The sequence below is a fragment of the Erinaceus europaeus genome, chromosome 3 (assembly GCF_950295315.1).
Source record: "Erinaceus europaeus chromosome 3, mEriEur2.1, whole genome shotgun sequence".
Taxonomy (NCBI): Eukaryota; Metazoa; Chordata; class Mammalia; order Eulipotyphla; family Erinaceidae; genus Erinaceus; species Erinaceus europaeus.
The window spans coordinates 26,900,894-26,913,924 of record NC_080164.1 but is presented as its reverse complement, the minus strand read 5'-3'; the positions used below and the strand labels follow the sequence as shown (position 1 = coordinate 26,913,924).

General features: G+C 50.9%; 1 protein-coding gene across 3 annotated transcripts; it reads left to right on the top strand.

Moving 5' to 3' along the window:
- The first annotated feature begins 3,630 nt into the window (after positions 1 to 3,630).
- Positions 3,631 to 13,022, top strand: LOC103111677 (cytochrome P450 1B1). 3 transcript variants are annotated; one of them, XM_060186876.1, is made up of 3 exons: positions 3,631 to 4,595; positions 4,924 to 5,910; positions 9,210 to 13,022. In XM_060186876.1, exons 2-3 carry the CDS (start codon positions 4,925 to 4,927, stop codon positions 9,796 to 9,798), a joined length of 1,575 nt encoding a protein of 524 aa, XP_060042859.1. In that variant the 5' UTR covers positions 3,631 to 4,595; position 4,924; the 3' UTR covers positions 9,799 to 13,022. The 3 variants fall into 3 exon arrangements, with proteins under 3 accessions (XP_060042859.1, XP_060042858.1, XP_060042857.1); XM_060186875.1 differs by having other exon boundaries at positions 3,631 to 4,771; XM_060186874.1 differs by having other exon boundaries at positions 3,632 to 4,693.
- Positions 13,023 to 13,031: the final 9 nt, after the last annotated feature.

Here is a 13,031-nt window from a genome sequence, read left to right as displayed (position 1 = left end):
AGACACTTGTGCCACCCACTGGCATAGCGAGGCATAGCTGGAATGACTGTGAAGGCCAAGTCAGCAGCAACTTCCACCAGGGGCCAGGCAGGAAAACCCAGCCTTTTCAAAGAAGGGGAGGGGCATATTCGAGGGCTATCTGGCTGCTGACATCTGCTTTCCCACTGATGGCCTGGGTTAATTGGGCTGATCTGGCTACTAGGCAGGTGTCCTCACCTCTCTCACCCCTCCATATGTGCATCCCTCCCCAAAGCACACAGAGACCAGCAAGGATATAGGAATAGCTGTGCTCCCTTGCTAGAATCTCCAAACAAGCTCTCAAGGTGCAAAGAGTGGGAGGGAAGAGTGAAGGTAGCTGGATTCTGCACAGCTCAGAGAGGGAGACAGGGGAAGGGCTCTGCCTGAAGCATGGTTCTGAGGGAACTGGGGGGTGAGGGGTTGGAGCAAGCTCAGTGAACAGGATGTGTGCCTTGCCACAAGTATGGTCTGTGTTCAAACCCCAATACCACATGGGAAAAACCATGGCACCAGGGGAAGTTCCAGTTCTTCTTCTTCTAGCATTTGCCCTTCTTCCGTAGCCAGTCAACAGCATCAGGTTGAGCCTGATGTAAAGTTTCAAGACCTCCTTTGAATCTGGAGAGGTGGCAGTCGTTGACTATGTGGGTCATAGTCAGTCTGTAGCCGCAGGGGCAGTTCGGGTCGTCTCTGGCTCCCCAGCGATGGAACATAGCGGCGCACCGGCCATGGCCTGTTCGATAGCGATTGAGGAGAGCCCAGTCATAACGTGCTAGGTCAAAGCCGGGTTGACGCTTGCAGGGGTCTGTGATGAGGTGTTTGTTCTTTACCTCAGCTGACTGCCAGCTCTGTTTCCAAGAGACTGGAACAGAGAAGTTCAGTGTAGGCGTAGGGGACCAGATTGGGTGACGAGACGTCAAGCGTTGAACAGGGTGGGCGAAGATATCCGCATATATTGGCAGGTCCGGTCGAGCATAGACGTGGGAAATGAGTTTAGATGATGCCGCATCCCGACGAATATCTGGCGGGGCGATGTTGCTAAGAACTGGCAGCCATGGAACCGGGGTGGAACGGATGGTTCCAGAAATTATTCCAGTGCTGTGGACCATCTCTCTGAATGTAAAAGAGGCTACTGTAGTGAAATCACACACGTCTAAGGACCTAGTTCCACAAAAATAAATACATAAATAAATAAGTAAATACAATAAAGCAAGAAAATCTCAGAGAGCTCAAACCCAGTACATCAGAGAAATGAGGGCCCACTCCCATAGCATCTCTCTCTCTCTCTCTTCGATATCCAGCCCTTTCCAGGCAAAGAATCCCATGAGGGGTGTGTGTGGGGGGGCAGGTGTGGAACAGTCCAGCCAGAATAGCTGTACCCTCCAGAGACTGCAGATACCAGCCTTGAAAACAAGCATTCCTTCTGCACAGTAAAAGAAACCACTACCCAAACCAAGAGACCCCTTACAGAATGGGAGAATATCTTTACATGCCATACATCAGACAAGAGGCTAATAACCAGAATATATAAAGAGCTTGCCAATCTCAACAACAAGAAAACAAATAACCCCATCCAAAAATGGGGGAAGGAAAAGGACAGAATATTCACCACAGAAGAGATCCAAAAGTCTGAGAAACACATGAAAAAATGCTCCAAGTCTTTGACTATCAGAGAAATGCAAATAAAGACAACAATGAGATACCACTTCAGTCCTGTGAGAATGTCATACAACAGAAAAGGTAACAGCAGCAAATGCTGGAGAGGTTGTGAGGTCAAAGGAACCCTCCTACACTGCTGGTGGGAATGTCAATTGGTCCAACCTCTGTGGAGAACAGTCTGGAGAACTCTCAGAAGGCTAGAAATGGACCTACCCTATGATCCTGCAATTCCTCTCCTGAGGATATATCCTAGGGAACCCAACACACCCATCCAAAAAGATCTGTGTACACATATGTTCTTGGCAGCACAATTTGTAATAGCCAAAACCTGGAAGCAACCCAGGTGTCCAACAACAGATGAGTGGCTGAGCAAGTTGTGGTATATAAACACAATGGAATACTACTCAGCTATTAAAAACAGTGACTTCCCTGTTTTCAGCCTATCTTGGATGGACCTTGAAAAAATTCATGTTAAGTGAAATAAGTCAGAAACAGAAGGATGAATATGGGATGATCTCACTCTCAGGCAGAAGCTGAAAAACAAGATCAGAAGAGAAAACACAAGTAGAACCTGAACTAGAATTGGTGTATTGCACCAAAGTAAAAGACTCAGGGGTGGGGGGAGAATACAGGTCCTTCAGAGGACCTAGTGGGGGTTGTATTGTTATATGGAAAACTGGGAAATGCTATGCATCTACAAAGTACTGTATTTACTGTTGAATGCAAAACATAATTCCCCAATAAAGAAATTTAAAAATAGAAAGAAAACAGGCATTCCAACCAGGTGTGTCCTCCTCTGCTGGCTTTAGCTCCCAAGGGAAAGCCTTCTTGATAGCTTTCAAGCTTTCATGTGTTGAAAGGGTACCACACACTCCCTGAGCCATACCTGGCCCCTTCAGCTGCCAGCCTGGTGCTTCTTCCATCACCCTCAGCCTCGGAGTCTGTCAACAGAAGCTGCCACTAAAAGGGTAATCCAGCTTGATTTTAAAAATATATTTATTATTGGATAGAGACAGAGAGAAATTGAGAGGAGAGGGGGAAATAGAGAGGGAGAGAGACAGAGCTTCACCATTTGTGAACTTTTCCCCTGCGGATAGGGACCAGGGCCTCGAACCCGGGTCCTTGTGCACTGTAATGTGTGCATTTAACTAGGTGCACCACTGCCTGACCCCCAGTTGAATTTTAAAAAAATATTTTTATTTAGTTTGTTTTTAATGAGGGACCAGAGCCCTGATCAGCTCTGGCTGATGGTTGAACCTAGGGTCTCAGAGCCCAGGTTCCTTAAAGGCATGTACCTCTTTTTGCATAATCATTGTGCTACCATCCAAACCCTTAAATGTTTGTTTGCTTATTTATTTATTTATTTATTACCAGAGCGCTGCTCAGCTCTGACTGAACCTGGGACCTGGGAGCCTCAGCGTGAAAGTCTTTTTGCAGAACTATTATGTTATCTGCCCATCCCAAAACATAGATTACTTATTTATATGTTATCTGAAGCCAGAATACTGTCCAGCTCTGGCCTATGGTGGTGCTGGGGATTGAACCTGGGGCCTCAGATCTTCAGGCAGGAGGAGAGTCCTTGTAGAACTCAGCATCCTTCCTCCCTTCCTTCCTTCCTTCCTTCCTTCCTTCCTTCCTTCCTTCCTTCCTATCACTCATTATTTTAAGGCAAGCAGGAAAGAAAGCACTGCATTTTTGACACGAGGACTGCTTCTAGGATCCGTGCTGGGGTTTCAGAGCTCAGACCATGGCTCCACCTCCTGGGGCTGTGTGAGCTTAGGTGAGTCAGATACCCTCTCTGAACCAGGAAGCCAGGAGTCCTGCAGAGCCTGGGGCACGGGGCATGCGACTTAGGAGTCTCCCCGCACAGCAGCTCTGCCCTGGACAGCCAGGTCGCCTGTCACCCGGCCCTGCACTGGGGGCCCCTCCCTCCCGGGGCTGGACGCGAGGAAGAGGTTCAGGCCCCGGCGTCCCGGAGGGTGTGCGTGCGCTGTGGAGGGTGGAGGAGGTCCGCACCGCCCTCTCAGGTGCCGTGAGAAGTGCAGCTGGAACGCCGGGCTACAGTCCAGCTGAGACGCACGCGATCGAGCCTGCTCCGCACGCAAGGGGAGGGCCGGGAGCCTGCAGCCGGCCTTCGGGGCCACCTCCGCGCGTGCCCAACATGGGGGGGCGGGGCCCCCAACTCCTGGAGTCCCCAGCTTGGGATAGGCTATGCGGGGGCTGGGAGCGGCGGCGGGGGTAGGGGGCTCATCTTCCCGCCTCTCTAGTGCCAGGTGGGTCTGCGCGGGGTCCCAGGGAGGGTGGGCCACCTTTGGGCATTCCTGATCTTTTCAGAATTCTGTCTCCCCCACCCCGCCCCCACCCTGGGGGGCGAACTTGACCAGAAGGTTCCTATCAAGCCAGACCGCCAAAGACTAGGAGGCCCTCTCGCCCCTCCCGCCCTGCACACCGACTCCTGTGGGTGCGATGGAGACCCCAGAGGCCGTGCGCTGGGGCAGTGGGGGGCGCACCCCTGGAGCTCAACTTCTCCCCCCACCCCTGCGCGCTTCTGGGGACATCGCGCGCCCCTGAGCTGGGTGACGGGGGGGGCGTGAACGGGGCCAGGGCTGGACTTCGTGCAAAGGACAAATTGACACCGTGGCTCCCGGGACGTCCGGCGTTCTCCCCATCCCCCGTCGGGTTGCTGGGAAGCATAGCGTGACCACCAGGAACTGGGGACCCCCGCGGAGCCCCGCCCCCTAGCCCCGCCCCCACCAGGTCCCGCCGCCTCCTGGGCTCTTAGACCTTAAAAGCCCGGGCGCGGGGTGGCCCTGTGTAGACGCGACTCTGCTCCCCAACCCCCTCTTTGCCAGGGGTCCAGGTTCATCACGCGGGGCAGGGGGCACAGTCCTGCCTCTACGCTCTCCCGGATCCCTGCTTAGGTGTCCAGGGCGGCTCTGACCTCCGGGGACATTCGGGTTGACCCCTTCCCCCCTCCAGGCTCGGGACCTTCCTCAAAGCAGCCCCTGCGCATAGGCAGGTTGGTGCCTCGGACAGATGCGGGTGCAGGGGGATGGGTGGCACTGCAGGTGACCCAGGGCCACTGCGGGGCAGAAAGGTGAGGGCTGGCCTTCTTCTCCTCGGGGGAGTAGGTGGTGATGGGAAGGAACGTCTGGGGCTCCCCCTAAGTCGTCCCTGAAGACCCGCGCGCGGACCCCTGAGGCTAGGGGCTCCCCGTGCCTGAGTGCCCCCCATCCCTTCTGTCCACAGCATGGCCAGCAACCAGGACTCAGAAGCCGCCAGGCCCCCGGGCGCGCCGTCGGGGCGGCAGGCGGCGGCGGTGGTGGCGCTGGTGTTGCTTATGGTCGCGGCCCTGGTGCAGTGGCTGCTGCTGAGCGCGCGTCGCCGGCTGACGGGCCCGTCGCCCCCAGGCCCGCGGGGGTGGCCGCTGCTGGGCAACGCGCTGCAGCTGGGCGGCGCCCCGCACCTGGGCCTGGCCCGCCTGGCGCGGCGCTTCGGGCCGGTGCTCCGCCTGCGCCTGGGCCGCTGGCCGGTGGTAGTGCTGAGCGGGGAGCGCGCCATCCGCCAGGCGCTGGTGCAGCAGGCCGTCGCCTTCGCGGGCCGCCCGCCCTTCGCCTCCTTCGCCGAGGTGTCTGGGGGCAACAGCCTCGCCTTCGGCCGCTACTCGGACACCTGGCGGGAGCGCCGTCGGGGGGCCCAGCACATCCTGCGGGCCTTCTGCGGCCGCAGCGCCCTGGAAGCCCACGTGCGCGCCGAGGCGCGGGAGCTGGTGGCGCTGCTGGTGCGGGGCGGAGCGGCCGGCTCGGACCCGGGGCCGCCCTCCGTGGTGGCCGCAGCCAACGTCATGAGCGCAGTGTGCTTCGGCTGCCGCTACAGCCACGACGACGCCGAGTTCCGAGCGCTGCTGAGCCACAACGCCGAGTTCGGGCGCGTGGTGGGCGCGGGGAGCCTGCTGGACGTGCTGCCCTGGTTGCGCCGCTTCCCCAACCCCGCCCGCCGCGCCTTCCAGCGATTCCAGCAGCTCAACCGCGACTTCAGTCGCTTTGTGCGTGACAAGTTGGTGAGCCACCGCGCCCGGCTGTGCCCCGGGTCGGTCCCCCGGGACCTGCTGGACGCCTTCCTGCTGGCCCACGGCGCTGACGACGAGGATGTGCTCTCCACGGTCACCGACATCTTCGGAGCCAGCCAGGACACCCTCTCCACAGCCCTGCAGTGGCTGCTCATCCTCCTCACCAGGTCAGTGCCTGGGCTGCGGGTACCAGAGGCGCCCAGAGCAGCAGCCTGAGCCTGGAGCTCTGATCCCTGGTGGGTGCGCGGAGGGGTCTCCAGGCGCAGGCAGGGGGTCTCCAGGTGCACTGTGGGATCAGCAGGAGCCCGGCGGGTCCCCAGTTACAAGGCGGGTCCCTAGGCGCACGGGGGGGGGGGGGGGTATGCTAAGGAGCACGGCGGGGGTGGGGTCCCCAGGCCCATGGCGTGGTTCCCAGGCCCAAGGCATGCTTCCAGGCACACAGCAGGGTCCCCGGACACGCAGATGAGGTCCCCGACTCTGGGGTTTTCAGTGTCCTGGGTGCAAGCCTTTAAGGTGTGGGACAAGCAGAATAGGGCTGCTTTGCAGGGAAGTCTATCAGCCACACTCTAAATAAACACAGGAGACTTTGAGCCCATGCTCCAAGGGGCAGCCTGCGCTGGGTGGAGAAATCTAGTGGTCAGCTTCCCCCCCACCTCCTGCCAGAGAAGAGGTCTGTAGAGAAAGCAAAACCCAGCCTCACTGGTCCCTGGTGTCCTCTTTGATTTAAGGTTAGGAGTCATCTGTGAGGCCTCGTGCCCACAGGGATCCTTGGAGTGGGGCTGCTGGAGTTAGCAAATAAAAAACATATTTTAGGGCTGGGGAGACAGCATATGGTTCTGCAAAAGCCTCTCATGCTTCAAGCTCTGAGGCCCTAGGTTCAATCATTCCTCAGCACCACATTCACCAGAGTTGAGCATTGCTCTGGTCTTTTGTTCAATTAAAAACTATATATATATATATATATATATATATATATATATATATATATGGCCTTAAACTAGAGAATTAGCTATTGCTCCCCCAAAACCCAGGCATGGCTGTGTGGATGGTGGGTGGCTTACCTGGCAGACATGCCCAGGTGCAGAGGCCCTCGTCCAGGTGTGGACCCCCTGAAATGCTTACATTTCTTGCAGGGCAGATGCATAGCAGTGGTGGTGGGGTGTTGGATTTGCTTAGCATCCCAGAAATCAGAAAAAGAGCACCATCTGATAGCCAATAGATAATTTTCTTCCATGCTGCACAGCTGCTCTTATGAATAGCAATCTTCTGGGCATTTAAATCACTTTCCAATATGGAGATCATAGAAACACACCTAGGAGGGCAGCAGTTGAAGCATCAGGCCAGGAAGTGCACACTGGCAATCAGGACAAAGACCTCTATGTAGAACCAGGACTTCTTTTGATTGTAGGAGTCATTAGTCAGCAGTCTCCAAGAGTGGGTGGGGAAGGAAAGACCTCACTCCCTGCTCCCCTTCTCTATAGGGGCCTGGCTAGAGCTCAGCAACTTCCAATAACTGGTTCCATGTAACTGTTTCACAGAAGTTCCATTCTGCCCATTCCTTTCAGTGCCATTTTTGAATACTACTTTCTGCTGCAGCACAAGGCAGAGCTGAGCGAGAAGTGGAGGGCTTGGTCCACAAAACCCAAGATAGGGAAGTTTTTTTTTTTTTTTTTTTTTTTTGCACACCTCTGCAGTCTGTTGGGAAAGACGCATTTTCAAAAAAAAAAAAATCACCCATCATTTCATCACACAGATGCCTAAATGCTAAATTCTTTCCAGAGGTGCAGTAATTATTTACATATTTTTTACATCTGTTATTTTTATATATTGTATGGGCACCCCGGTTTTAAACATTCTGTGAGTCATTTCTAGTGGTTACAGAATGTTGCATTGTTACAGAGAATCTACAGAGAATCGTTGCTTGAACTTTGAGGCTGTTGATTACATTTATAATGTTTCCACTATCTTTGTGATTGTATATATATTTTATTGCCAGCAGGGTTATCACTGGGGCTTGGTGCTGGCCCTATGAATCCACCACTCCCAGCAGCCAACTTTCTTTCTTTTTTTCACTGTATTTATTGGATAGAGACAGCCAGAAATCGAGAGGGAAAGGGGAGATAGAGAGAGACAGAGAGACACCTGCAGCCCTGCTTCACCACTTGCAGAACTTTCCTCCTGCAGATGGGGACTGGGGTGCAAACCTGGGTCCTTGTGCACTGTAATGTGTGCACTCAACCAGGTGCACCACCACCCAGTCCCTTTTCTTTTTTTATTTTTGTTTTATCTATTTGACAGAACAGGGAGATGTTGAGACAGAAGGGGAGAGAGGAGGAGCAAGAAAGTAGACACCTGCAACTCTGCTTCACTGCTCATGAAATATCCCCTCTGCAGATGGAGAGTGGGGGCTCAAACCCAGGTCCTTGTGCATATGTACACCATTGCCTGGTCCCTCATCATATATTTTTCTAGCTGCTATTTCCTGGAGATAGGTGTCAGTGGGAGGACATATTCTTAGGGAGCTTCCCTTGTTCTGAGTTTATATCACAACCATCAGTAAGTCTTATAGTTGGGACCATAATCTCATGAATGGTGAGAATTTGCCTGTAAATTCATAAGTGGTAGCCCTCCTTGTGAGAATGACAAGGATGGTTGAGCAAAATTCAATACACTCTATGAATACATTGGAATAAAGACAAATAAACTGACATAACCTAGTAAAACATTTCCCTAGCCATATTCATTCGTTATTTTCCTTCTGATTTTTAAAGAAATGAAAATGTTTTTCATGGGCCCCTGAAAAGTTCTGCAGGCTCTTGGCATGGAGAGGTTGACCCTGTCTGTCAGCAGGCCTTCTCAGGCTAGCTTTTTTTCTGGCCTGATTGGAAAGAGAGCTTTGGCCATGTAAGGCCTGTTACAGAAATTCTTGTGTGTGTGTGTGTGTGTGTGTGTGTGTGTGTGTGTGTGTTACAGAAATTCTAACCATGGAAATTCATCTTGTAATTTGGCAAGAATTTAGAAAACACTCTTTTTCCCCTTTGAAAGAAAATTTTGAGTGAGTCAAGGACACCAGATAACCTGTTGAAAGAGAAATGAAATAAAAAAATATGCCACTATTGCTCTGTGTGTGTGAGAGAGGGAGAGAGAGAGAGAGAAAGAGAGATAGAATCCTGTCATTAGCAACAGTATTCTAAAAGAAGTGGTGGAGAAAGACAAATGCTGTGTGGTTTCACCTCTAAATGTTATAGAGACCAAGTGGACATGTGAACTCCATAAATAATACAATAGTAAACCAAGAAACATTATTCCCCCCAAAAAACTTCTGTTCTATTGGAAAAAATCAATAAATAGCCAATGGTAAATGTTAAGTCAATAAGACGCTAAACTAAACCGGAATGTGCTCCCCAGGTGGTAGCTGGTGGCCTCTCTCGCACTCACTCTGGCTTTCCCCCTTGAACCCGGGCAGGTACCCAGATGTGCAGGCACGGCTGCAGGAGGAGCTGGACCATGTGGTGGGCCGTGGGCGGCTGCCCAGTCTGGAGGATCAACCCCAGCTGCCCTACGTCACTGCCTTCCTCGCTGAGGCTATGCGCTTCTCCAGCTTTGTGCCGGTCACCATTCCCCACGCCACCACGGCCAGTGCGTCTGTGCTGGGTTACCACATCCCTAAGGACACTGTGATCTTTGTGAACCAGTGGTCAGTGAACCATGACCCGGTCAAGTGGCCCCAGCCTGACACCTTCGACCCTGGCCGCTTCCTGAATGAGGCTGGGCAGGTGGACAAGGACTTAGTCAGCAGCGTGCTGATCTTCTCGGTTGGCCGGCGGCGTTGCATCGGGGAGGAGCTGGCTAGGCTGCAGATGTTCCTCTTTCTGTCCATTCTGGCCCACCAGTGCCACTTCAGGGCCCTACCTGATGGCCCTGAGTCCCTAGACTTCCACTATGGCCTCACCATCAAGCCTAAGGCCTTTCGGGTGCAGGTGCAGCTCCGAGAGTCCATGGAGCTGCTGGACAGGGCAGTGGAGATGCTGCTGGATGATGAAGATGGCCAGTGAGAAGCTGAGAAGCCAGTGGTGCAGGCCTGCTGGGGTAGGCCAAATCGTGTCTGGTTTCTGCTCTCTGCTTTTCTGGCCATTGTCTCTACTTGCCTAGAAGTGATGTTTGCCAGGCTGGATGGCGGCTCTGGGGAGCCCAGAGATTTTGATGCATTTTCTGGATGTTGGTAAGACTCACTTCCCCAGGGAGTGTGCCTTGGCATCAGAAATGCTTGTGTACACACACACACACACACACACACACACACACTCCCAAGGCAGAGACATTCCAGTAACCACGTCTTCCCAGGTGGGACTCAGGATCGAGGTTCTGGGGGCTGAAACTGACACCGTGGGAAGCCAGGGGGAGGACAGTCCCAACTTACATTGTGGGCAGTGCGTGTGTCAGCCCAATATGCAGTTGGTGGCAGAGTAGGCTCCTGGAAAGGGAAGACCAGGACTCCGATTCTCATCTTTCAGTGGGTAAGTTGGCCTCGGCTTCCATGTTCATGGATGGATGGGTTTCTCTCTCCTCTCAAAGGCTTTGCTCTCCTCTCTCCCTGTTTTTATAAATTGCAAGAGGGATTGGCTCAAAAAAGAAATTAATAACAGCTGATGGAATGGTTACAGTGAGCTCCCGTGATTTATTGTGAGTTTGAAAGTATAAATTTAAAAAAAAGCTGAAACTGTGCTCTCTTGATTAATAAAGTATAGAATTTCAATGATGAACAAGTAAAAAAAAAAAAAAAGAAATCCCCAGTCCCCACCGGCAGGGGGAAAGCTTTGCAAGTGGTGAAGCGGTATTGCAGGTGTCTCTCTGTCTCTCTCCCATCTCTACTACCCCCTTTCCGCTCAATCTCTGGCTGTCTCTATCCAATAAAGAAAGAAAGAAAGAAAAAAGAAATAAAGACAAGAACCCAGGGTCACTTTAAATGATAGAAATGCAGTGATTTTAGTAAGTCTCCTAGGTTAAAAAATATCATCACTATTATTCACTATGGAAGCACATATCCTGTAATTCTTCACAAGCAGTTATATATAAGCACATGTATTGTTTTATCAGTATCAATTGCTATGATCAAGAAAAAATAGTGTAATGTTTCTTGTAATCATATAGACAAATAGAAAGCTATAACTACTTCCTACCCATTCTGGCTCAAATACATGTAATGAGCTTGATTAAATCTACTACTTTTTTTCTGTCATCATGGAAACCAAATAGAAGAAAGGTCTCTCTTTAAACGAGACCAGAAGAACCTCAAAGTTGGATTTACAGGATGTGTTCCTCATCACCTTAAGGCAGGCATCTTTAGTGTAACCAGAGCTACTATACAGACTCCCTTAGGAAAATTGATGCAGTGAATGTGTTCAAATCCCAAACACTCGGCTTGCTTGCAGTTTCATTTCATGTTAAGGTGGCTCTGGTGACAGAGTTCTGTGGACATTGGGGAGGTCATCCCAGAGCTGGCAGAGGACAGAGAAATTAACCCACATGGCTGCTGCAGTCACATAGTCTCTTCATTGCACAGAAGGGTGGGTGCGTGGGGGGAGAGGGTCCTATTGTAACCAGCCTCATTTTTCTTTCCAAAGATTGTTTTTGGCCTTGCATTCCTGTCTGCTTTGGGAGGTTGAAATAAGGAGGCAGACCTGTGAGACTGTTCCAGGGATGGCTCCCTGGTCCACTAGTGGTGCCATCTGAGATGGCCAGAAGCCCAGGAGACGGTCACCTTGGTAACTGTGAAGACAAATCTAGAACAGAATGTCCCTTCTTGGTTTATGTAAATAACCTGACACCATTATTGAGAAGTGATTGCAAAAAAGTAGGTGGTGAGGTTTGCTCGATGTGAGTGTACACTGCTTAAGGGCACACTGGTTACTAGGTTTTGCTAAGTTTTTTGGAATCGTTTTATCAAAGTTGTGAAGGTGGGAGTTCATGATAGTTGTATGTGGTGGGGATTGGGGGATGTGGTAAGCAAAAAGAGTGAACTGTTGAAAATGAAGAAGGATCTTAAACCATTCCCTATTCATCCCAAATTAATGGATTCAAAAGCACGAAAGTTGAAGCTTCGTGTTTATTGAGACAAAGACATTCTGTGTACTGAAACTAAATCCCTCCTCACATCTACAACCTAGGGGCCTGTTTTTGCAATTCTGGATCTTAATGAAAGTTTCATATGCTTTTGATTAATAAAGTCTCTTGTCTGTACTTCTTAAAAATGAAAAACAAAACAAAAAACTGTGTTTTTAAAGGCACTGAAGTCAGCTATAGAAACCAGGCTGCCCAATACATAGACAGACTGTGGGCACTGGCTAGTTACAATATTTATCGAGCACCCGCCCCCACTCCTGCCCACCCCTGCAGAAGTGGGACGGAGCTTGGGCGCTGCCTTAGTTCATGCTCCATTGATGGCAGCAAAGTGACCAAGGACCAAACCCTGTGTCTCATTAGGACAACCAGAACCAGATGTGCAAGTGTTCTGTCTTTATGTGTGTGGGCTCAGTTTGACCCCCTCTTTCTGTGCTGGGAAAACTGCCTGTGTAGAAGAAGGATGGGCTGGAGTTCTCTTGCTGTCTCTCACATATCTGGCACCTATTCAGAGGAAGGGAAGTAAAAGCCAAACCAAATAGCAATCACTGCTTCAGTGTAGGCGCCACAGTGGCCCCATTACCAGCTTCCCCGGAACTCCTCAATTTCTTCCTCCTTCTGGGAGAATGTTTTTGGTGGTTACTGTTGGAGTGAGTCTAAGCAGTCACCCCAGGGCAGTGCAGCAGTGAGATCTGTTGTTAATGAAATGTTTCACTTGTGAATTAAAGCTCTGACTTTGTAAGCAAGTTGTCCTTGTCCCAAAACAAGGCTGTCTTGGGATTGTTCTGTGGATTATCTGAAAGTCTGTGTGTCTCAGAATTTAGCCTTGACCTGTGAAATCTAGTTTCATAGCAGCTCTTATTAGACAGACCCAAGTCTTGTATGCTGCTTTTTCTTACTGTGTCTGTCTTTGGCTTACATATGTAATAGCTTTTGATCATTACCGATTCTTATTTTTGTACCTTACCATGTATGCTTTGAGTATATATACAAAGAAACAATCATATGTATATAGTTACAACTACTATTTGTTCTGAAGACACAGTATCCATATGGAATGTTTGTTAGTCCATGTATCAGAGTAAACAAATTCTGTATGTATTCTCATCTGTTACAGGACTCCATTATCAGAATAATAAAAATCACTTTTGTAAGCTTATGAAGTTTT

Bases quoted from the DNA above. Each gene is read 5' to 3' on its own strand.
- LOC103111677 (XM_060186876.1), top strand. From the start codon at position 4,925: ATGGCCAGCAACCAGGACTCAGAAGCCGCCAGGCCCCCGGGCGCGCCG. The intron at 5,911-9,209 runs GTCAGTGCCTGG...GAACCCGGGCAG, and splicing joins CTGCTCATCCTCCTCACCAG to GTACCCAGATGTGCAGGCAC.